Source organism: Haemorhous mexicanus, chromosome 3, assembly GCF_027477595.1.
Source record: "Haemorhous mexicanus isolate bHaeMex1 chromosome 3, bHaeMex1.pri, whole genome shotgun sequence".
Lineage (NCBI taxonomy): Eukaryota > Metazoa > Chordata > Aves > Passeriformes > Fringillidae > Haemorhous > Haemorhous mexicanus.
In genome coordinates this window covers 30,893,860-30,918,316 of record NC_082343.1, presented here as the reverse complement: position 1 = coordinate 30,918,316, position 24,457 = coordinate 30,893,860, and the positions used below count along the sequence as shown (strand labels likewise).

At 33.8% G+C, this 24,457-nt stretch overlaps 1 protein-coding gene across 1 annotated transcript in view; it reads right to left on the bottom strand.

Annotated features, from left to right (window-relative positions):
• KIF6 (kinesin family member 6) overlaps positions 1 to 24,457 on the bottom strand; it is a 155,524-nt gene that overhangs the window by 125,193 nt on the left and 5,874 nt on the right. The window contains exons 4-6 of the mRNA XM_059841246.1: positions 14,862 to 15,009; positions 12,229 to 12,338; positions 3,520 to 3,649 (exon numbers count right to left, since the gene is read on the bottom strand). Coding sequence (XP_059697229.1) covers positions 3,520 to 3,649; positions 12,229 to 12,338; positions 14,862 to 15,009 — 388 coding nt within the window. The remainder of the gene's footprint in view (positions 1 to 3,519; positions 3,650 to 12,228; positions 12,339 to 14,861; positions 15,010 to 24,457) is intronic.

Here is a 24,457-nt window from a genome sequence, read left to right as displayed (position 1 = left end):
CCGTATGTTTTTAGTTTCCTTTCTAAATAATATGTTACAGGTGAAAGGGCTCTTCAGTTGTACTTAAGTACATTTGTCATAATTTAAAATTGAAAAATTTTGCTATGAAAATATCAGAATCAGAATAGGTGGAATCATTTCCGGAAAGCAATACTTTATCTTTACTTATTTACTACATGTGCAGTTTCAGAGTTAGACCATGATAACTTTTAAATTCAGGTAGCTTTTAAAGTAATTAATGTTCCCTGGTGAAGACATTATTAATATTATGTTATATAGTGCCTTTCACCCATATAAATCCCAAAGCATTTTAAAGACTATTCAAAGTAGTATGTATGACCAGTAATTTTTTTACCACACATGGAAATGAAAGCACCTGTGCTGAAATTTCAATGCTATTTGGTGCTCATAATACAGTATTACAGATTTGTCTGAGTGGAAATAAGTTAATAATTGATACCAAAGAGTAACCTAGGAATGCAGAAAGTTGTAATTTCTTCTAGACTGCAGCACTAACCCAGATAGCATGCATTTTTGTCAAAAGAAGCATTTAATCTCATATGCTCACACACTGAAATCCTATTTTTCCTATCTCATCCAATAAAAAACGCAGTCAAACACTACCACTGGCTTTCTAAACATATTCAAGAGAATATTAATGTACAACAAATATGAATAGAATTAGTTCAATTCACAGGTCACAAGTCAGGCCCCACAACTAACCTTAAACCTTAAAGTTTCATTCTTTCTTGAAATAAATATATTTAAACATTGCCAAAAGCTTACTGATTGCCCCAATTGTACTTCAAACATTTTAAATGATGGAACAAATACTGTGTCTTATACACAGTGTGCCAAATTTAAAAAATGGAGTGCTGTAGGTATAAAACCATGCACTGAAACAATTCCTTCCTCATTAAAGCAAAGTACCTTTTCCTTAAAGGAAAAAAATAAATTCTAATTTCACATATAACTGCAGTCCTCAGATGTACTAATCTCAGAAAAGGATTTAACAATTTTGATATTGATGCATATCCTTGGGAGGCTACCTTACTCTATTGCTTTTAGAGTAATACTAAAAACCACTAAGAATTCTCAAAATCACTGAGGTTTAGGCATGTTATTTCAAAAGGCAGAGGTCATATGGGATTCCCATCACAAGAACTTAGAAAAAAACACTTCAGCTGAAGATATATTAATAGTATATCAAGATAAAATGCTCTGAGAACACTGCCTAAATGGCCAAACACTTATATCAACACAGGAGCTTTTTTAGTTGTTGCTGCTACCAATTGCTTATACTGCAAATTTGATTTTTAAATCCTCAGCATGCATTTCAGATACTGAAATCATAAAGTTGCCTTAAAAGATAGAACATATAAGAAAACAGATTTTATAACCTGTTGCTGCAGGTTTCTATGTATCCAAATATATCAAGAAACTGCTTTATCAGAAAGCAAACAAAAATCTAGTCCTTACATTCAGCAGAACTGCCAATAAAATACTCCTTTTTTATGGTTTTGATCTCTGCCTATTTGGCAAAATATGAGACAAAAAATTCCTATTTGGATTTTTACATTATGAATTGTCTGTGCACAAATGTCTCCCATCTTAACATTTACACAACTTGTAGAGCTCATCAAAACCAGAGGAAAGGACCAGTCCTACATTGCCTAGTAAAGCACGCCTGAGTAAACTAGATTAGTTTCCTTTTTTTCCCCTTCTCTTGGGCTATATAGTTACATGCAAGAAAGAAGCATTCAGTTATAAATGTTCTCTTAGGTTCTGAAATTGAATGAATGAACAAACATTGCCTGTAAAAAACTTCTAATATTGTGATGATTTTTTTAGCACAATTAGTGATGAAGGAAAAATGCACCCATCAAACCACAAGTTAGACTGCATTGGCATAGGCAATGCAGAAATTAAATTGTTCTTATTTTCAAAATAGTCAACTCTTTAAAGAAGGGTTATTCAGGGTTAAAGCAGTAGATTGCAATTTTAGAGGATACAGATGTCCTATGTGATCCATGACAGTCATCTGAGTTTTTCCACAGCCAAACTCATCATTAAAAAAGATGAATCCAGCATTTATTTTACTTTGTTTTCTATTTAGGTTTATTAATCTTGCTTCTTCTTCTTTAAAGTTTACTTAAGAGGGTTCTAATCTTCAGAGGTCAGAAAGTATTATCATAACTCAAGATTTAAAAATATGGTTCTCCAGAAAAGTTATGTTTTATGTCATAAGTCCTCTTTCTTAGATTTCTAGATTAACCCTTTTCTCTTCTATTACACTTTATCAAGTTCCTCTCCTCCACATGGTACCAATTTTTCTGTTTTAAGATCATGAAGCAGTTCCTTGCCTAAATACTCAGGTTTATGAGAAGCCCTTATGCTGATTATCTCTTGCCTTAACATATTCCTACCTCTCAAAATATAAACAGGCATCCTTGAGAAAGGCAACACAAATACTTGTTCTATTTATTTTTTGTAATCAAATGCTTCTTGCCCTGTGTCCAGGTATATGTGGTCATCCAGCAGGAACACAGAACTACCTAACTATTCATATACTCTAAGTGTCTTTCTTGTCAATGATTTACAATATATCCTTTTGGAGATACAGAGGAAGAAAACCCAAAAAGTTCTAAAATGGAATTAACTCTGTTGTAGTAAAGACATATTGCCAGTGCTCATATTATACAATACACTTTTTATTTTTACATTCCATATCCAAGCGTGAAGGGGAAGAAAAAGAACCTTACATATGTGGAAACATTTAATTTGAATTTTTCAGAATCAGTAAAAACATCCTTGTGCTTGAATTTTGGCACATATTTATTCTGAATTTCCTTTGAACAACCATCTGGGTTTTTGGTAGGTTTTGTTTATTTTTTTGGTTTGGGAGATCGTTTGTTTTGTGTTTTTCCACATAAGACCATATGTTTATGCAGTAAGAAGGAAAAAAGAGGGAACTTATACTAAGTACTTCAAAGGCAATTGAGTGCTTAGTCATAGAATCATAGAATAGTTGGAAGGGACCTTAAAGATCACCTTGTTCCAACCACCCAGTCCCCTCACACTCCATGAGCAGGGACACCTTCCACTAGAAGAGGTTGCTCAGGGCCCTGTCCAACCTGGTGTTGAACACTTCCAGGGAAAAATTTCACTGGGAATGTTTGACAATGCTTTGCAAGGACATATTTTCTTATCTTTACATGTCTGTGTGTGTTGATACATACCACATTCAAAAGTAAGTCTATAGTTTATGAGAATTTCTGTATTCTACTTAGATGAATTTCAGTAAGTTATGACATCAAGGGTCACCAATCATATCCACTATGGAACACTATCAACAGAGAAATGCTTATTTAATTTCACTGCAGAAATACACTCAAAAAGAGAATACAAATTTACGCCAAAGGACTTCTAAAATATACATTTTATTTGAGAGAGGAGGAGATATGTTTTTGACCATTTTAACTTTGGTGGTGTTAAGAAGATTAGAGCAGCATATCTCACCTCAGCAATCATTCTGTTGGTGTCCCCCAAGAAAAGTAGGTTTAAGGCTTCCTCTTCATTTGTTGCTTGCTGAAGAGACAAGTTTTTCAGATGAATGTTTTGATCAGAGTCTTCCATTATTGTCACTTTTCTACATGCAGAATAAAAACAACCATGAAAACTAGAGTTTTAATGCAATGCTGCTTCCTACTTTAATTTTGATTGCACCTAAAAGATGAAATCTAAAACCCAAGTCAAATCATAATGAAAGAACATGAAAAATAATTGATACACATTAAAGGAAATGCTGATTTCTTTTTGTACTGTCACCTCCTTTTTATTCCTTTATTATGAAACTTCACATAGAAAAGGAATATAAGAAAACTGTACGTTTTAGTGAAAGCTTTGGTATTTTTATTTATTGAGATATTAAAATTTCAAGAGTAAGAGATGAGATGAATCATCACAAACAAATAATATGTAAGGGTTTGTTCGCTATTTCCAAGTACAGATGATACATAAAGCATACCATTATTTTGATGTACAAATACACATGGAATATTTCAGAATCAACACATCTGTAGTCAACATGTTTCTAATAATTTTAAAAACATTTGTCAAGACTATTTCTCTTTTCATTTTTCTTAAATGGTAGTAACTACAACTGTAAATTATCCCTTCCTTAAATTAAAAGCAAGCTAACAATGATTTTATTTATTCCCCCTGTTAGAAATGTTCTTAATTACACATCTATAAGACTAAATCTGTCAGAAAGGAATAGGATGCAAGTATAAAGGATATGGCAAAAGCTCCAGAAGAGCTGCTAAATATTACTGAAAATCCTTTTCACTTTGAATAGTCCTTCAACATAATTTTTTTTCTCTTTTGAAATGGTTAATGAGAGTTAAACTTTATTGGCATTGCTGAGTAGACATTAGTCTCCTCAGCTGGGACATTATATAGTATCCAACATGGAGGCCAAGTAGTTGCCTCACTGGATTTGGAAAACTCAGAAGAATCTGTTAAAACAGAAGTACACTAAATCTGAGGATAAATAACATGTCCAGAGTGAATTACATGTTCAAATACAATTTAAAACAAATTAGAGCTTTTTTAAAAGTTGGAAGTTGTTTTTATTTAAACTTAAACTTTATTTTCTGTGCAAGCATAGATAATATTTTCTGTACATACATACACAGCTATATGTATACATATACATATATAAATATTTTTTCATGTTCTTCAAGATAAACCACAAGAGGGAGTATGGGACTTGAGTTTTTATCAGTAGGTAGTTCTTGCAGTTTAATTACTCTAAGTTGCTTCAAACCCAGTCTCTCTGGTTTTGAAGCAACTTAGAGTAATTAAACTGCAAGAACTACCTATTGATAAATACTCTGCTTTACTTTCCTTTCTCCCCCACCCCGCACCAAAGTGAGAATGAAATCAAGCATCAAAGCAGCATTCCATAATATTACTCCTAGACATTGTGGGAGTAGTTCACACTCTGATGGTCAAACATTCAAATGAATATAGAGAAATAATTTTAACACATTGCAATGCACTCACTCTTTTCAAGAAAAATTGCACATAAAAGTATACACAAAGCTTCTTTGGTAGTCATAATAATTGCTCTTCCGAGTATGATTGCCTCCCACTGTTAGCCTTATATTTGTGTGGTGGTATAAGACATTTATTTAATCAAGAAACTCAGCTTCCTCATGCAAAGCATAAATCCCAGAGCATAATTCTGGTCTTGTGTATCAAACTTTTGATAATGTCAGATTGTATTCTGTCTGCATCTGTGTGTGTATCACACACTAAAGCCCACACTAAAGTTCTGATTGCAGTATACCCTTATTAACTTGTGCCCTTTCTGGCATCAACTGAGCTACCAAAAATGCAGGAGAGCCTTGCACACTGAATGCTTTCATTTATTAAATTCTTGTTACTAGCAAACATTGACCTTTAAACTTCCTTTGATTAATTAATACTACATCATTAATTTGTGTATTATAAATAATAATATAAAATCCCCTTAATATATTTTCTAAAACAAATGACCATTTTAAACATCAAGCTTCCTATTTTTATATCTGTCTCTAGGGCTTAGAATTGAAGAAATCTAAAATAATTTTAAAAACTTTATAAATATTTGAAAACTGATCATAATGATACAAACAAACAACAAATGAAGATACTATGCCAATACATGAGCAGGATATAGTGATACTGTGTCATTGTGAGAAGACTACAGAGCCAAAATTAACTTTAGGATAAAGTTAAAAGAGAAAAGCAGCAAGTATGCATCTTGGAGTCTGTTTAGAAGAACAGAATAAATTAATGGATACATATAGGTAATGTTTCTTAAAACTGCAAGGAACTTCAGCTTTTAGGAAAGAACTGTCAGGATAATAATCTTAGAAATCATCCCATAAAGGTGATCTTCCAAAAGATCAGGAATACCACATGAATATATGAATACCACAACAGAGGACAAAGTCAACACTTATTTAAGAGGCAAAGTCACAAAGTTATTCAGCTACCACCACCACAACAGCTCACAGATCTGTCCTGGGTTGATTACATGATGCTTTTATCCCCAATTGTCTGTTCTGTTTATGCACCTTTAAGACTTGTTCCGAGAGTGAGGGGGGGGAGAGAAGAAGTGTAGAGTTTTGTTTGCAGATAGTGCACTCACTCCTCCACATTCCTCCTCCTGGACTGTGTTGTCTGCAGATGGACAGACAGCAGGACAGAGCTCTCCTTTGCTTTTAGTTAGTTTCATCTAGCTGAGGCAAAGAAGCTCCCCGGACTTTTTCTTCCTTTTCTTTGGACCTGTTTAGACCTTCTCTGGACTGAACACCCAGAAGAGCACCGGCAGCTCGCACCTGTGGCTCATTGGGCCAGGCCTGGGCCGCTGCATTTCCAGTGCCAGAGGGACTGATAAGAGACTGAGTGAATTGAGCTACAGCCCATGGAGGGGACTTTGTGAGTTTGTCTCTCTTTTGGACCAGCAAGAGGTTTTATTGTTTAATATTGTTTAGGCTTTATTCTTTAATAAACTGTTTTTTCCACTTTTCTCCAAAGAGGTATTTTTCTCAAACTGGTTGGGGGAGGGGCCGATTGTGCCTGCTTTCTAGAGGAACCCCTTTGGGGGTTCTCTCCCAAATTTGCCCTGAACCAGGACACCATCCAAGTAGAGATTCAGAGCATAATCTCCCTTATGAGACATGGCAGAACTATGAGATGAGTAAGGGCTTGGGTAGACTGTTTGCTTGACACAATATAATGTGATAGGAAATCCTTCCCACTGTCTCCAACGGATTCTGTTTTGAGACAACAGAAACACAGTTGGGCTGTTCTGGATGCTAAGGACATGACTGGAGACTGTTACATATTTAGGGATTAATGATTCGTGTAACAGTGAACCAGAGCAGGCAGAGCCTGTGAGGTGCTGTGCACACAGCAGAGTATTCAGGCCCAAGTTGCGCTGCACAGATCCCTTGGCTGCCAGATAAATTCACTGAGTTCTCAAGAGAACACCTTCTAGAATGAAGCTGTTTTCTTGTAAGAAAATCATACACAGGCTCAAAAGAGCAAAAGGGAGACCTTCTCTCCATGGCCAGGACCTGTACTGCTCTTGCTCGTGGTGCAGTGCACCATGGGGAAATCATTCAGGCTCTGTTCAATGCTGCATGGATGCAGGGCACCCAGCACGTGATGGGATGCAAGATTTACTTGCCACCTATCTTCCTCCTCTTATTCTGTCTTACTGAAGCAGTTTCCCTATGAAGCCATTTGTTGCTAAACCTTTCTCACTGAAATCTGGAAAAAGCTGTGCACTCTCGCTCTCCCCCCTCATTCCACCATGTAGAACAAGGAATCAAAACTGAACCAGTGAGATTGGTGGTTCATGTACAAAAAAACCATAGAAAATATGTTAGAATTTGTAGGCAACTTCAATAATCTCACTCACAAAAAAAAAAAAAAATTGTTAAATAAATTTTGACATTCACTCAAATGCTTGAAGAAAAGTTACCTTAAAAAAGCTTTACTAGACTTTATACCCTTTTTCAGGAAACACATAAACAAAATGCATGGATGTGAATAACTAATATATCTTGGTATGCTGAAGTTATTGTATGCATTTTAAGTGTAATTTGTTTGAACTGTAATCAAAAAATCATAATCTTCGAATAAATTATTCAAAACAATTTTTAGCTGTTTCATTAACAAAGCCTAACCTTACAAAACTTGGTATTCTCTTAACCTTTTGCATTCAGAAGTAACACAATGAACACTCTTAATTTTGAAAGAACATATTTCATACAAAAAAGTGAACTAGTAATATTATTAGCCTTAGAAGTTTTAAAATACTGATAATTCTCAGAATGCTGGAAACATAGTTCTTGCAGGTTTATGGTTGGTGGCCATTTTCCAAATTACACAGTTGGTACAGAAATTAAAAGGGGCTGACATTAACACTGTTGAGACTGGAGGGGAGAATTAGGTTTATTTTCATCAAAAAATTAGACTGAATAAAATATATTTCTTATATATTTTAAATTATTCCTTATTTTAGCCTTCTTTGTTAAGGAAAACTGGAATTATTTTAGTAGTTGTTTTAGCTTTCCATATCAGCAATTTGGTAACTCTTAAAGCCCTTGGAGGGCAGTAGAGAAACAGAAGAGAACCAACTAATTTGAGGTAATTCACCAATATGCAGTAACAGGTTTTGTTTTAAAGGGAAATTATTTCACACTGACCCCATGGAACATAACAGTTCTGCATGTTACTAATATATATTGACATAGACATCATTGCTGATGTTTGAAGTTAATTGGCTCAACTTAAAGTGTGGTTTCCTTAAAGCAAGACTGCATCATACTAAAAATTAAATATTTCCCTCTCAAAGAGGACTTTAAAGAATCTTCACACGAAAATGGGGAATCCCTTTTGTTGACTTGAAATTTAGATTCTATTTTCCCCTGGCCACATCACTGTAGAGAGTAATGGTTGTCTGAGCTCCCTGACAAGTACTTCCTCAACTACTGCAGCTTAGACTGTCATTCTAAGGAAAAACAGCACTGATTGTGGTTAGCCTTCACATGCCATCAGAGAGGTAAAGCAGTAACTTATTGCTTACCTATGAATTAATCTAGTCATTCTTGACTAATGCTTCTATAACTTCAGTTTTCCCATTTGTTCTATATATGATGTCAAAAACTGACTTACTTCCAGATAAATAAGAGAGTGTTAGGAAGAACTTTACTGATAGGTTGTAACTAAAGTGAAATTCAGTAACATTTGGTCACATATACACTACAACCAAGAACCTGTTGGAGATAAAAGGCTCCTTCACAAATGCACAGCAAATTAAAAGATTTAGAAAAGTATTCCTAGTTTGAATTCTCCTGCAAAACTTTTATAAAAACATAAGATGGCAGTAAGTATTTAAATAGTGTTCTACCAGCTTTATTTTACAGCAATAATTTCGTACCTTTGTGTGTTGAAAACAATCATAATTTCTTTGTAAGAACATGGAATTCTCCACAGCTACAAACAGAATTAGATTGTCAATATTCAATTCACTTTCTTCATAGTTCTGTGTAGGAATCCGTATATGCATACATATTGATGTGCAGCTATAAGGCCCATATTCGTGCATTTGTCAGGAATTTACTTCCAGAAAAGTAGTGGTTGTTTTTGTGAGAGCCTCTTCCTTTCTCATCTGGCAGACTTGGATGAAATGAGTAAGCAGTGCTAAGATGAAAATTTCATAGTCTACAGAACACACAAAGCATGGCTACACACTAACCTTTACTTCAGGAGCTGTGATTCCAAGTCTAATCGTGTAATGTTTCGATGGAATGGGCAATTTAAAAAATGTTTATTATTCCCTTTGCCTTAAGCATCAAATACAATTTTAATGTCTCATTTTTCAAGTACTATCAACAAGCCTTTCACAACTTATATCACCTGAATGCAATCTGTGTTTTCTCCTTACATTGAGCTGGTAACATAAAGCTAAGAATGAAGGATTTGCTGGTCAAAAGTACATGTCTTTCATTCAAATTACATACCCTTCTTTTGCAAGTACATGGATAGCATGGACATGGACATGGACTGTTCCAGAACAATCTGCACATTATATGAGGTCAACTAATCTTTTTGCTTATTCTTCTAAAATGACACATTTCTTCAATACTCTTCTTGACCATCTTAAATACTTAGGAAAGTATCAGCACTGACTGCTAATATTTACCCAAGAATATAGGGTTTGAAGCCATAAAAAGCCTTTGGCTTTTTATGGTGCTCAAAGCTTAGATGATCCACTGTGGAGTTCAACAGAAAATTATCTATAATATGACACTCTTAAAGTACAAAAAAAATTATTTCTTTTTAATATTCTCATTAAATACAGGTTTTCAGGCAAACTTCAGGTTATTATTTTGTATTCTGCTTACTGTCACTAAAATATTAAGAGGTTTTCAGCACATAAAATTCTCCAAAAATATACATGATAAAGACAGATAAGTTTTAAAATATGTGATTATTTACTTATAAGTAACCTCTACCTTATCTTTTAAGAAAATTAATCAAGTAATTGAAATATAGTTAATCATGCAACCACGTATTCCTGCAGCTTTTACTCCCTTTTTAGATCAGAATGACACAAGAATTTTTAAGTTTTGAATTCCCAGACTACAATATTAAAAAATAAAAAGAACATATTTTATTAATTAAATACTTTTACACATACTAAATGTGACTCATGTAGATATAGTTTTAGTTTACAGAACATATTTTATTGACAAACGATGTAGTAGAAATAATGCCCGTGTACAGTAAAACTTTAAAGCACCCATTAATATTACTCTGCAGAGAAAAATGTATTATCTTACTAAAACTGCAGTAGTATACACTATGTACATTTGCAGGTAATTATGATTATCCCAGCAGGCTTTATTCCTAATTTACAATCAAATTATCCATCAACTTTTAAGCTTTAAAACAACCTTATACACAACACAGTTATTCTTTAGTTCAATTGAATCACCACACAAACTTAGTTGGAGGATTCTAAAAATCACAATTATTAGGAAATATTCAGTACCTAGTTTTAAAATTACATTTTCCAGAGCATGTGACCCCAAATATCTGTTTCAAAGTTGCAATTATATTATTAAAATTCAGTTTATTTGAATTGAATAAATTCATTCTTATAAAATGTGAAATGGAATGAGTTCAGATAAAATATTTCAAGTAACTTAATAAATGAAATCATTAATGCAATAAACTTGAATAACTTGATAGCATTAAATCTAATAAGTAGAAAAACGTGTGACACACTATTTACTATTTTTTGTCCATGTAAAAGTGGACACAGAACTAAATTATATTATCCAAACTAGCCTCTGACTAAATTTTTTGTCTGAATGCCACAGGAAGCAGATAATAAATTAGAATCCTAAACTTCATCATGAAAGACACTGATTATGACACACAGTTTTCATAGCACTGATGTGTCATAAAGCAATAAATTCTACTTCCATTTTTAAGATAAAGAAACTGAAACAATTAGACCAATTCACAGCCCAGTCCCACACTTTGCATTTGTCTGCTGCCTTCCTAATCTCTAGACTAGATTCTTTCATAAAGATCAATCTTGAAAATTATTTTGTACCTACATATCCTAGATACCCCACACTGCATGGAAAAATAAAGCTCCATTCAAATACCATAAAATATTGTGTTGCAAGATTTTTTTTAATGAATAAAATGGTTTAATAATTTGTTAATAACATAATGAGTTATTTCAAAATAAAATTCTATTGATTTTCTTTTATTGTCCCATTGAAAATTTTCAGCATGTTTCCTGCTCTTGTATCAGCAGTGATTTCACTGCTATTTACAAGTGTCTGTTACTATCATGTTGAGTGATAAAATTCATGGTGCCCAGCATTATTTCAGGGCACTTGCAAATCCAGGTAAACAACTCACTTACACCCATTTAGTGTTTGCTTAGCTATTTAAAAATAACACAGACTATAAACTATTATTTCAGAATTGGAGACTAGGATTTGGATTTCCTATACATTAGAAATCTTTAACTTCATCAGCTGGAGCATTCATAATCTACAAACTTTTGCTTACTACTCTTCTCCAATCATTAGGTGCTAGCATCTGATCAATGATTACTATTATAACAACCATCTTTTCTGAAGGAAATATACTATTCTTTGGAGCTACTTGTGGTCTATTTTCTAGCTGTAACTTACCTTATTTCATAATTGCATATTCTAGAAAAATAATTAACCTTGAAGGAAAAGGTCCAAATAGAAGCAGGAAGATTCTCATTACTGCTGTAAGGAAATACCACCTGTTACATGTCTCTGCCACACACAGTCATACATGCCATACAAAGAGACAAGCTGCCATGAGAAAAAAAAGCGCACCTTCTCCTTGTCAGTGGCTGCAAGAGATCTCTTCTGCGTAATAGCAGCAAACATTCGTAATCCTTTCACCTTTGGTTACTCCCTACCCTCCATACACACAAAATAACAGAATATTTAGGCACTGTTGACAAAATTGTTTACACAAAGTATTCTGATTAAATTAACACTGAGATCAGTAGCACAACTTCAAAAAGTCCCTAAACAATGTAATAGGGTATATGAAAATGATTCCTCTTGGTTTTGATGATTTTCTGTATTTATTACTTACGGCAAATCTTCCATTTTGGAGGCCTCATGTCTTGGGTCCAGCAGATCATAACCACATTCATTGTAGATTTCCAAGTAGGAAACATGAGTTGTGTACACTTTACTGCTATCCTGGATAATAAAAAAAAATAGTGTTATAAACACAAGACAGAGGTAGAGTAAAAGACAAATTTATTTCTATGGCTTCTAGGTCACTTTCTCACTTTTCATGGGTATGGTGCACACGTTCAGTTTCTGATACTTTCATGGTTTGTGTTATCATATGCATAAGGACTCAGGAAGAAGAAAGGAGAAAAAAAAACCAAACCCATAAAATCTCCCAACCAAAACAGAGACACACACAACATTCACTAAAACAAAAATCCCCCACAAAAACCACCATTACCATCAGTTTAGTCTGGGATTTTTAATTGATTCTGTACACTTAAAAAAGTTTGTATATATTTAGAAGACGTGACCTGCTTACAGAACTATGTAACACAACATTTTTCACTTCTGCACTAAAAAAAGAAAGTTTTTATAAAAAGGTAAATGTTCATATTATGGAGAGAAAGACTGTGTTTAAAGAAAAAAAAACAAAGCAAAAGTAAAAAGAGCAACAAAAATAAGATTTACTTCATTTAGAAACATCACTGACATACTGCTTTCATTCTCTTCATCATAACATTAGAGCACTGTATATGATGTCAGCTGTTCTCTGCAATCACAATTCTTTTGGTAAATTACATTGCCAAAAAATAATTTAACACAACTGAGTTTTGCCGACAATTTTCCCCTGCTCCAAAGCCAAATCCAAACAACATAAACCTCAAAATAGTGGTCTATGATTTCCAAAATTAAAGAAGTAAAAGAATAAAGAAATCAGTCACTTCTTTTCAGCAGTCAAAACCACTGTGAAAGCACTCATATCACAGTTGAAATGTAATAATTCAATCCGCTGCAGGTTTTTTTGCAAAATACTTTGAGATATAACTTGTCACTTTCATTTAATAATTATTTCCCATGTTTTTTTTAATTGGTTATGACAGTATTCACTATTTCAAAGCACATAATTTAAAAGATATACTACAGATGGATGGAAAAATGTAGTAAGGAACAGTTCAAACAGGATGCCATGGAAATAGGAGGATTTCTAAATTAAAAGGAGATGTTATTAAAAACAAAGGGCTTGATTTGCTTCTCATTTAGTTCTCCAATTTTGTTTCTTTGGTTTCAAATTGCGCTGTCTGCCCAAGTAACAGCTTAACAAGTGTTGTATTTCACGTCCCTGATTTCACTTTCTCCTGTTTCATCCTACTTAGGGTTAGAAGGCAAATGATTCTTCTCCAGATTGAGCACCTTCCAAACCATAGTTGTAGGTATAAAGAAATGCAACAGGGAAAAGATATGAAAAGAAAGGCAAGAGGAAAGATAGAACACCAAGAAGAGATCCTTTAAAGTGCACTAAGAAAAAAAAATAATTATATGAAACAATATCTGGAAGCAGGAAAATTGAAATAGCCCTATAAGTGTAACTAAGTATAGCTTTTGATCCAAAACCCAGTCAAAAATGGGAAACATTTGTATTTCTGTGCTGAGCATTTGACAAACATACTAGTTATTTCTTATTCTATTATTTTTTAATTGCATAATTAACATTAGAAAAGAATGGTGGTGTGTTAACACTGCTGTTGGCAATTACACGATAAACCTGTCCACTTTCCACAACAAAAGTCCTCCATGGAGGTTGTGTGAGTGCAGCAGAAGGTCTAAGATAATATGATCATGTGGGTTTTTTTTAATTTCTATTCCCACAATGGCAAGTTTTTGTACACCTGCCACATGTTGTGTACATTTACCTGCCAAAGCCATGCTTCCAAAGACCCAAAGTAATTACTCACTCTCGTTAACCCTAACTGAGACAGGGCATGTTCATGTGACTGAGCCATATACCCTTCTGCAAACAGATTGGTACTCTGAAGTACACGACTGAAAGAGTATAAATGTACAGTGGAATGATTAATGGCAAATCATATTTAAATTGGCTTAATTAAATAGCTTTGCTAAAATGTGAAGATTAATGAGTCATAGGCCTGGTGGAATAAATGAAGAGACAAAACATAAATTACAGCAGACTCCTCTCTTCACTTTCTCCTATAATTATAAAAGTACTGGAATAATTGACTGTGTTGACTCATGTAAGTATTTCAGACACTAAAAGAAAATTAAATTTCTCACAAACATAATAAACCTAACAAAAAATCAGTGTGCTTATTCTGGCACATCCTTTCACTTATTGACTCATTTCATCACATAAAAAGTCAAAATGAAATGCAATGTATGCAATACAAAACCAGAGTGGAGCTGATATAAGTGTTAGACAAGGAGAACCACTTATGTGATCTGAAGGTATGCTGCAACAACTACAAAAGCCCCCCACAATGATGCCCATAATTTTCAGACTATTGCAATAAACCAGGCAGCCAAAACAGCTACAAATATATTCTTGCACACAGTAAGTACTGTGTCAAGTTAGATATTTTGTTAAGCATTAGTTTTAGGACTTCCACTGACACTGCTATAAAAACAACCATTAGCAATAGTTAAATATTTGAAACCAGACATTAGAAATACACAGAAAATCATGTTCCATACCTTCTGCAATTGATCAAAAATATAAGATAAAGTCCTGGGAATGATGCCTCGATCACTGTAACGTTCTGCTCCTCCTGTGATGGTAAAAGTTTTGCCACTTCCTGTCTGACCATATGCAAAGATAGTACCATTGTATCCAGCCAAAACACTACACAATTAAAAAAAGGAAGATAATTAACATTTAAGGCAGAACATATTGTCCATGATCAACTTCGTATAGAACCAAAATACAATTAACAGTAATTCTAAATTACATAGTAACTATCTTTGGTAATACAAGAGTACACTTTAACATATATATTCTAGATTATATAAAATTTAAACTATCTAGAATGGAAGGATTTCTTGACTTAACGCCTTGACTTAATACATTATTAGCTGATCGTACTCATTACTGTTTACACTACCTTTTTATACTTTTTAGTTTGGCAGATGATTTTTTGCAAGGATGATATTTAATCCCTTTAAAGACTGTAGATGTCAGGAATTATGCCATTCATACACTAGAAGAATCAAGAAATATTTCACATAGGATCTCATTAAATGCAAACAGAGAAAACTATATTATGGTTAGAAACTCATGTAAGGATACTCTTATACCAGGGTCCAGCTTTTATTCTGAGACTATGACTATACTGAATGACCAGACTATGTTTTGAAAAGGGTATGCAGGAGAACCTGTGCTTAAATCAGTGTGATAAAATCTTCTATAAAACATACAAATCCACATTATTAATAGCAAACTTTTCTGTTAAGACTGTACAAGAAGCTTTGATAGAAGAGACAAAATAGCTACTAAAGACATAGCATGAAATGACATTCAGACTCATCTTTTTCACACCTCTTATTTCTGTTTGCAGAAGTGCCTAATCAAAGTCCAGTTCAAATATCTTTCTTTAATTCAACACACCGCCATCACTGACTTCCACTGTATTTCCACTAAACAGTAGATAAGCTTAATAGTCTTAAATTTTTGATTGGATTTACTATGCTTAAGGACCTACCAAGTTTGTTCAACAAATTGAAAAGTAAAAATTATTCTTGTGTATTTTGTTTAAAGAAGAAATGATAAATAAGCTACAATTTTAATAAATAAAAAGAGGGAAAACAACACTTGCATAAGAGGAAAAGAAACATGTATATAGATAGCTGCTGGTCTGGCGCCACAAGAGATGCAATGATTCTCCAACTTAATAAAGTTTATTTAAAGGCCTGAGTAGTTGCCAAATTGCTTATTTTATTCCATTAGAGTAGGATGTCAAAGACAAAACCAGAAACATGTTGAAAGGAGCTACAGTGAACATCTGCTCCCAAAATGCACAAAGATGGAATATATATAGATATTAAATTCCAGATGTTACAAATCAAAACAATTATTATGATAAAACACCTCATTCATCTATCTTAGGAATTTCTAGTGCCCACTGTCACAATATCTGAATGCTGACAATAGTAATGAGTTGTCAGAAGGTAGGGGGTATCAACAGCAGTTCAGACATGGCAGATTCAAACCTAAGAGGAAATGATTCTTCAAGCAAATTGTAGTTAAGCTGTGCAACTCTTTGCCATGCCATGTTTTGGACATTAAAACGTCACACAGGCTTCAGCAGAGATTGGACTAAATCACCAAAACATTTTTCTTCAGGGCTACTTTTCACAGAGAAATTACGAAGTCACTAAACTACAAATAACTGAAGACTAAAAGGATACATGCAGGAGGCAGCTCTACATGCTTACTCTATTTTGTTCCTCTGAGCATTGTCTGTTAGTCCCTGTGAGAGACAAAATAGTGCACCAGATGGAACATTGATCTGATGCTGTATAGTTGCTCTTCAGCTCCTACAGAAGAGCTCTCTGGCTTTTCAGAGCTGGCAACTGGAGTTGCTAAATTTTCTTAGTCCTTCTCTTCTTTAAAGGTGTGCCTTGCAATGTGCGAAAAAAATAATAAATATGTGGCTGCAAACTATTAACTCAACATGTTGGTATTCTGATTTCTAACCACTTTGGAAAAAGCTGTTGATTAGAATCACCTCACATCTAAACACAGGATAAAACATCACATACCATATGCGGTCAAAACAGCTGCAAATTCAGTGAGTTTTATTTTTGCTGTTTGATTCATATATATTCTTATATTTTCTGCAGTGCATCAGCACAGCTCTGAAAAGTTTTCCAGAAAACCCTGACCGCCCATAAAACGTGAACATATCCATGTCAATAATGCATTCTTCTAATCCAATGCAATTATAGGTTATCTTAATATTGCATTACATAGAAAATTTGTATTCCTCAGTTATGGTCTTTAAATTCCTAGCTAAAAGTCAGCCTTCTTTTCTAAATTTATGTGCAAGTATCTATATGTGTGTGTGTATAATTATATATACAAATAACTGCATCCTGGCCATATTTACAGCATGCATTCTTTCATTCAGAGTGTATTACAGCTACCACCAAGTCAATTTAAGGACAGCCTGTTTGAGGTGCTAAGGAAGCCGGCAGGGAGAGAAGACTACCAATAATAACAGTGAAACTGCTGGCAAAGCCTTCTAAGAGCAACATGCAACTCCATGAGGACAGGATGGAGAACAAGTTCCCTTTCTAAGCCTGAGAAGCAAAACACTTTCATAAATAAGAGACAAGGGACTAGGAGTTCAGGCAGGACTGACAAAGCTCCTTGGCTCAGAAGAAAGCTGTACACTATGATCTTGCCTCCTGAAGAGTAGAGGGGACGACGCAATGAAAATGAAAAGCCTCTACTACATCAGCTTATGGAGAGAAAATTAAACTAATGAACTACACAAAAGTTAAGGGTTTGTGCATACATCTATACTTATGAAAGAATATATTTCAAAACTGAAGAGATATAACTATCATTCTAAGTATAATAGTGTGAATATTAGTCAATGTCATTTTTTTAAGGTCTATATGTGATAACATGGATTAAGTCATAAAAATCCCGGTCTGATGTGTCTTATTCACACTTATTTTAAGTAACTTCATTTGGAATTGATGGCCACACAGGATGTTTTAGCAATGAGCCTTGCGGACAACTTATCACCATAGGAAATACTTGTTGGAGACATACTTTGCTCTTTTTCACTTTTCAGTACTTCAAGGCAAAAAAACTTCAACCAAACCATCAATCTAATTTTAGTTCATTTTTTCCAAAGAGTTTAACACTGAAAGGGTAACTACATGTAGATGGACCAATAACAAATTAATCAATAAAGCAATACCTATCTATTAAATACTCAGGAAGCTTAAGATTTGTACATAGTATTTTCAACCCAAGATGCACAATTCCTTCATGAAAATAAAAAAACTCAAAAACTTTCATAAGCTGTTAGCCACCCATAAAATGCTGTTTAAAAAAACAACATCAAACTATAGTGTATAAATACCCTTGGCAAACTGATGGGTTCCTCAAATGCTAGAAGTCAGTAGCTTGAGCAGATAATATACACATTGTCTCTTTCATCCTGAAATATAACTACAGCAGGTACCAAAAATGTTGGCAACACCCATTATGACAAGAAAAGAGAAGAGCATGTTTTCTAATCAGCATCCACCAAAGGGATGCTCACTTGCAAATTAAAGTTGTCCCCAACAGTAGTGGAAGTGATTCTTTGCTGGGAAAGGTTGGTAGAGAGTCAGCAGCTTTTTTTTCTGCCTTTTCAGCAAAACCTACTTTGCAAGATGTCAGTTCCCACAGACAAAGTCTGCATCTTTGCTCTCTGAGTCTCTGAACAAAAGTCCCAAATTTTTGTTAAACTCAGTATTTGAAACTACTCAGGTTCACATGGATAGTGATGGTAGTCATGTACCATGAGGACTTAAAACTATGCATAAATTAAAATCATACACTAAAAGTGTATTTTCAGTCATGCACCCTTGGTGTTTTCAGAATACCCAGATTTTTTTTTTTCTCTCTGAATGTTGAATTTTGGCATGGTGAAGGAAACATTTTGTTGAATAAGTAGTCTCTTTGCTGCTTCAAACAAAACACATTAAAGACCCATAATCCAAGGAGAGACTTTGCAAAAAAGATCTTTCATGCACTTATACAACATTGTATAGCATCCTGTTCAGAAGTTCATGGACAACTTCCAGACAGATTTAGCTAAAAAAATCTGTCTCCAGCATATTTTACCAAAGTTATGATTGCCAGAGTTACTGGAGGATCTTGGTTTTTTATCAATACCAAGCTGGACCCAAAAACACCTATTACAGAGAAAAAAAAACTTTAAAATACAATGCTCAAAATCTTCTCTAAATTTGCATATTTGTTTCATTCTATTACAAAATTCAGAGGGCTTATTTTCATTATTCACTAAAACATGCAGGCATATATTTGTAACATTTTGTGATAGACTTACTTTCTATGAGAAAGGAATAATATATATTAAAAAGTCAGTTTCTAACAAAATGCTGATTTGGCTTTGCTTGTACTGCTTATAACCACATATTCCATGTTTCTGGAAAACATGGAGCAGCTTAAATGTGACAAGGAAAACTTAATTAGCCACATGCATGAGCAGTAAGTCTGACTTGAAGTTCATACCTCTGGACAATAAGATCCATTGAATGGGGACAAATCTCAATGGCCTGAATATCTGCATATAAGGAAATCACAAAGAAACCTGGCCAAGACATCAAATTTTGCTAAGATTTCCACAGAAAACATGACATTTCAAGGAAAACATGGACATGCAATAGGTCTGAAAAAAGTTGAATTTCAATCTCATTTAATATACTGAGCTGTCCTCTTGGATTACTAATGTGTGGAAGATATGTTTCATGACTGCCAAGAAAGGCCCCCAAAAGTCAGTTGCAAATTCAAAGAGGGCAGATCTAAACAAATAGAATATCAATATTTTAGATTTAATTCATGATACCAGATTACCAGGATTTCTAGATTTTGTAGCATAAATTATATTTATGTCAACACCTGGTAAATATACATTTTAAAATTGAATATTTACTTTTGTGTTTCAGTGAAAATACGTGTGGTCAAGTCATATGTAGTTTCACATGTTAAAAATCCGAATGTAAGAAAAAAATAATGTTTGTCTGATATGTTGGAAGTATACACCTATGTAACCACATCTACACACTTCTCCTGCATCTTGAGGTGGGTGGGATGATAAACGTTAGTCTTGGGTTTTTGATCACTGTAAGAAAAGTTGATTTAAAGCAAAATATTGCTGAAGAAACATGATGATTGTTTGCCAAGTATTATGAACTCAAGAAGTATTTATGGAATAAGAAAGTCTCCTTAGCAAAGTTAAATCATTGAACAACACAAAACTGCAAAAAGATTTTGCATAGTGGAAAACAGAATAAGACAGAGTGCATGGGAAAAAAGCAAATAACAGCATAAATTGCAGGCAAGCAACTGCCAAAGTATGAATAATTGTTTATTACACACCCAAGTATTCTTTATTCTTTTATTCTGCATTATAATTTATCACCAAATTATATGTTCTCTTCAAGATGATTATAATTTAGAAAAGGATTAGATCTGTTCTTACATTTTACCCAAAGAATTGAATGCTGCTTTTCTGATCAAGCATTGAAAACTTAGTGTTGTTTTTTAGTAACACATTTGTGCTTTACCTTACAGAGCTATACAGTAACAAGTTTAAACAAAAAGAAAGCATTGAATACATCCTCTATGTTGCCTAGGATTTCAATCACACCTTTTCCAAGCAAAAGGTGGTTTGTGCACACAGCCGACTAAGGAGGAGGATTTGATACCACTGCTAAATAAACCTAATCATACATTATAGCAGCAACATGATGGGATAAATTAAAAATGTTCAAATGTTACCTCCAGCTATGACACAGACTACCAAAAAATCTCCCCCAACAACAGTGTTTGAGACAGGAATTTCAATACTTTTACTATTTTTTCTAACCAGAATACTAAGGGATACTTTCCCTCAACTGAGAAAAAATTCTCTACCTGGAAAGTATTAAGAACATGATCCACAGCCTATTGAATTCAATGACCACCTTTCCAATAGGTTAATCAGTTTTAGGGGAAAAATTTGATGCAGCAAATTTTTGCTAGTGTTAATGCTTGAACACACTACAGGATTTACACTTATCTCCATCAAAAGTACATCAAATACCTTAGAAACTCCCAACATACATGCTACAAATACTTTTTCCCAACTAACATGGAAAACTCTTAATTTAATATGTCTCTTGTTTTGAAAAAGAGACATAATAGAAAAACAGAAGGCTGAAGCAAATATTCCTTATTTATTCCACTTTCAGTAAAACATTAATACCAATTAATAACCCAAGTGTTGTTACATAAAAGCTTACGTAATGATGATTGCTCAAGAAAATCAATTTTGGCTTCACGAAAAATTAATTATGACATGTGGTCCCTCCTTCTGCACTTTGGACTTTGAGAAACTACCCGTTATCAATCATAGGACAATTTTTTACATGAATGTAAAGGAGAGCAATACCATGTGGGCTTTTTCCCCCCTCAGGTTTATCACTCACTTATCAAGTAACTTGCATGTTCTAACTTACTTGTATAATTAGTGATGATTTCAAAACATGCACAGTGAGATAGGAACTTTTAATTTGGAAATTCAGTTCAGACTCCTATTCAAATGAATGCTGTTACAGAGCTATCAGCTGGCATTTCCCGTCACTCCACTGCCTTGTCTCATTCCTGAAAGCTGTCTAATTCCTAAATATAGTGTGATACAGAAGTATAACTCATGGAAGCAATTCCACTTAAATTGATAGATATGTTATGTTTACAACCACCTAACATTCCTCAAGTGAGAGCTAGACAATTTATGGGTAGTTACTACAGTCTAAAATATCATTCAGTACTCTGTCCTTGAGTATCTGAGACAATATAAATAGTGGTAAAAGCCCAGTGACAGTAGACAGAGGTTGAAAGCAGACTGAGGTTGTTCTATTGTGGTTGGGTTTTCTGACAACATTTTGTTTTAATTTCCAGTGAAGATCATTTGTTCTATTTAAAGCTTATGGACACAGAACTTTTCATTTGTCTCTGTGCTCATTGTTAATGAGACTTTAGGGAGGCTTTTGCCTAAGTACAACCAAGAACTCTGCTTCCTCTGCTGCTGCACCATTTTTGCTAAATCAAACAGAAAAGTTACCTTCAAAATTAGAAAAAAAAAAAAAAAAAAAAAAAAAAAAAAAAAAAAAAAAAAAAAAAAAAAAAAAGAAACTCTCTTCTTCCTTGAGTCCCCACTTTTGGGCTCCCCAGCAGATGAAAAATGCACTAAAGAAACTGGAATGAGCCTGCCAGAACCAACTGAATTCAGGGTGCAGCATATCATGCACAAGAAGCCAAGTGAACTGTTTCCTATCACCCCAGCAAAGAGCAAGTCTTACATGTACCTAATTACCACCTTCTGCAATGGATCATTAGAGATGGACTCAAACTCCTCCCAGAGGTTTACACTGGTAGAACACAAAGCAGGGGTCACAAGTGGCAAGTGAAGAAACTCCAAGTGGGTATAAGGAAAATATTCCTCACAGTGAGAATAGTTAAGCCTTGGAACAGGTTCTCAGATGAATTGTGGGATTCCCATCTTGGGACATTTTTGCATCTCTATTGGACAAGGGCCTGAGAAATGTGACCTAGAAGCCAGACTTGCTTTCCTCAGAAGATTGGTCCAGATGACCTACCGAGATCCCTTCTTACTTAATTATTCTAATAGGATGAAAAAGTTCAAAGTGAAAGTTTTGTACAAAGTTTATAATATGAATAAATAAAACAAGGAAAACCCCTTATTAAGTAAGACTAAATTCTGCAAGTGTTTTTAAGTAGGTAGGAGAAAATCCTGAGAACAAGAAACAACTTTGGTCTTAAAAACTTATTTAATTTTCTTAGTTTATTTTGGCTTCATATTATAATTTTTACTTGAATTCTGCCATCTTCATTTTAAATGAGTAGTAACATAAAGACATGTGGTCAAAACAAATATTCAATAATGACTAATAAAAAAAGCAGAAGACACCAGTATCTCTGATATTTGGATTCTGTTGGCCCCCTCTTCATCTCAGTTCATGCAGATCTGAAAAATATTTTTTATCAGTGTCCCTCATTTTCTTTCCTTTTAACTCATGAAACCTCAATTCACCGATATTAAAAAATAAATTAACCAAATTCTGGCAAAACCAGCTCCCTCCACCCCTTCTAAATTATATTGAAGATAAAAAGAAGGAAGAACTTAATTTCAAGGATCTAGAAAATAAGTTTTCAGGACAATTTGCCTTCACAGAGACTCAGCTTTCAGATATCTTCTAACACTTGGAGGTTCAGATTAAAGTTTTTTTTTTAATTAAAATAAACAAAGTATCTCAGTTTGATTTTTTTTTCTTCATATCTTTGCCAGATTTGTGGAACAAATCCAAATTGGTAATAACTCATCTTTAAAAAACAAAACTGATTTCCAAAGGTGTGTGTAGCTGTTTTTGAGAAATTAGTGCAGGCAGGTTTCCTTAGAAATTTCAGAAGTGTTCCTACAGAAAAGTAATATATTTTCGTGTTTTGACCAAGATCTCTAAATATATTTAGAATTCCACCATAAACGCTATAGTGTGACACAAAGATATTCTAAATCAAAGCTGTCAAACAAGAACTTAAATTAAGCAACGTTCTTGAACAATTCTAAATTGCACAATTTACATTAAAACAAAAAAGCAGCTAATAGTCATTTGAGAAGAAACATCAATGACACGTCTCACTTTTTATTGCCTCATAACTGTACTCACTTTGAGAAAGAACAGCAAGCATTGCTAATTTCTCAGTTTAGGGAAAAATTTAGGCTATATTTCTTTCAAGATGACATCTGAAACAATGTGTCCTTTTGCTCTATAAAGAGTCTACTGGTCTTTATGAGGCAGGTGAGGCAGACCACTACATTCAACATTGTGTGAGAAATATATCCAGGTATAAAATGAGTAACTGTTAATAAAAATGTTTTTACTACATTTTCTGTAAGAATACACAGCAGAAAAAAACCCCACACAAAACCAGTTCAGAGTAAACTGAAGTAGTTTATATAATACAGATGCTAATTCTTAGGGTAAATATAGCACATTAGAAGAAACCAGAACATGCAGAAGTAGGAGCATCATTCCCAAGGCCATCAGATTTTTCCAAGGATCACAGATGATTGACATTAGGTTTATAAACAGCTAAGCTACTTCCTATTTGCATGAGACAACTGAAGAGAAAATATTTTCAAATGTTATTCTACAAAAAAACCCAAGAAATCTAAAACCAAAATACTGATTGAGTTTTCAGTTCATACTAGAACTGAAAAATCAACTAATTCAAAACAGTTAACATTTTCTACTTAATTTCTGGTTGCATACATAATCATAATACTAATATTTGAAACATTTTGAGAGTAGCCTGTTTAGTTGCGAGGTTAAAGCAATGCTTAGCCATTAGCAAACTTTTAAAGTAGGTTGTTATTTATTTACTCTGGTTTTGATTCAGTAACAGAATTAGTGCTGCTTCTTAAACTCTGAACAAAAACATTATCAAAATATATATTTAAAATTAGAAGGAAAAGAAACAATGT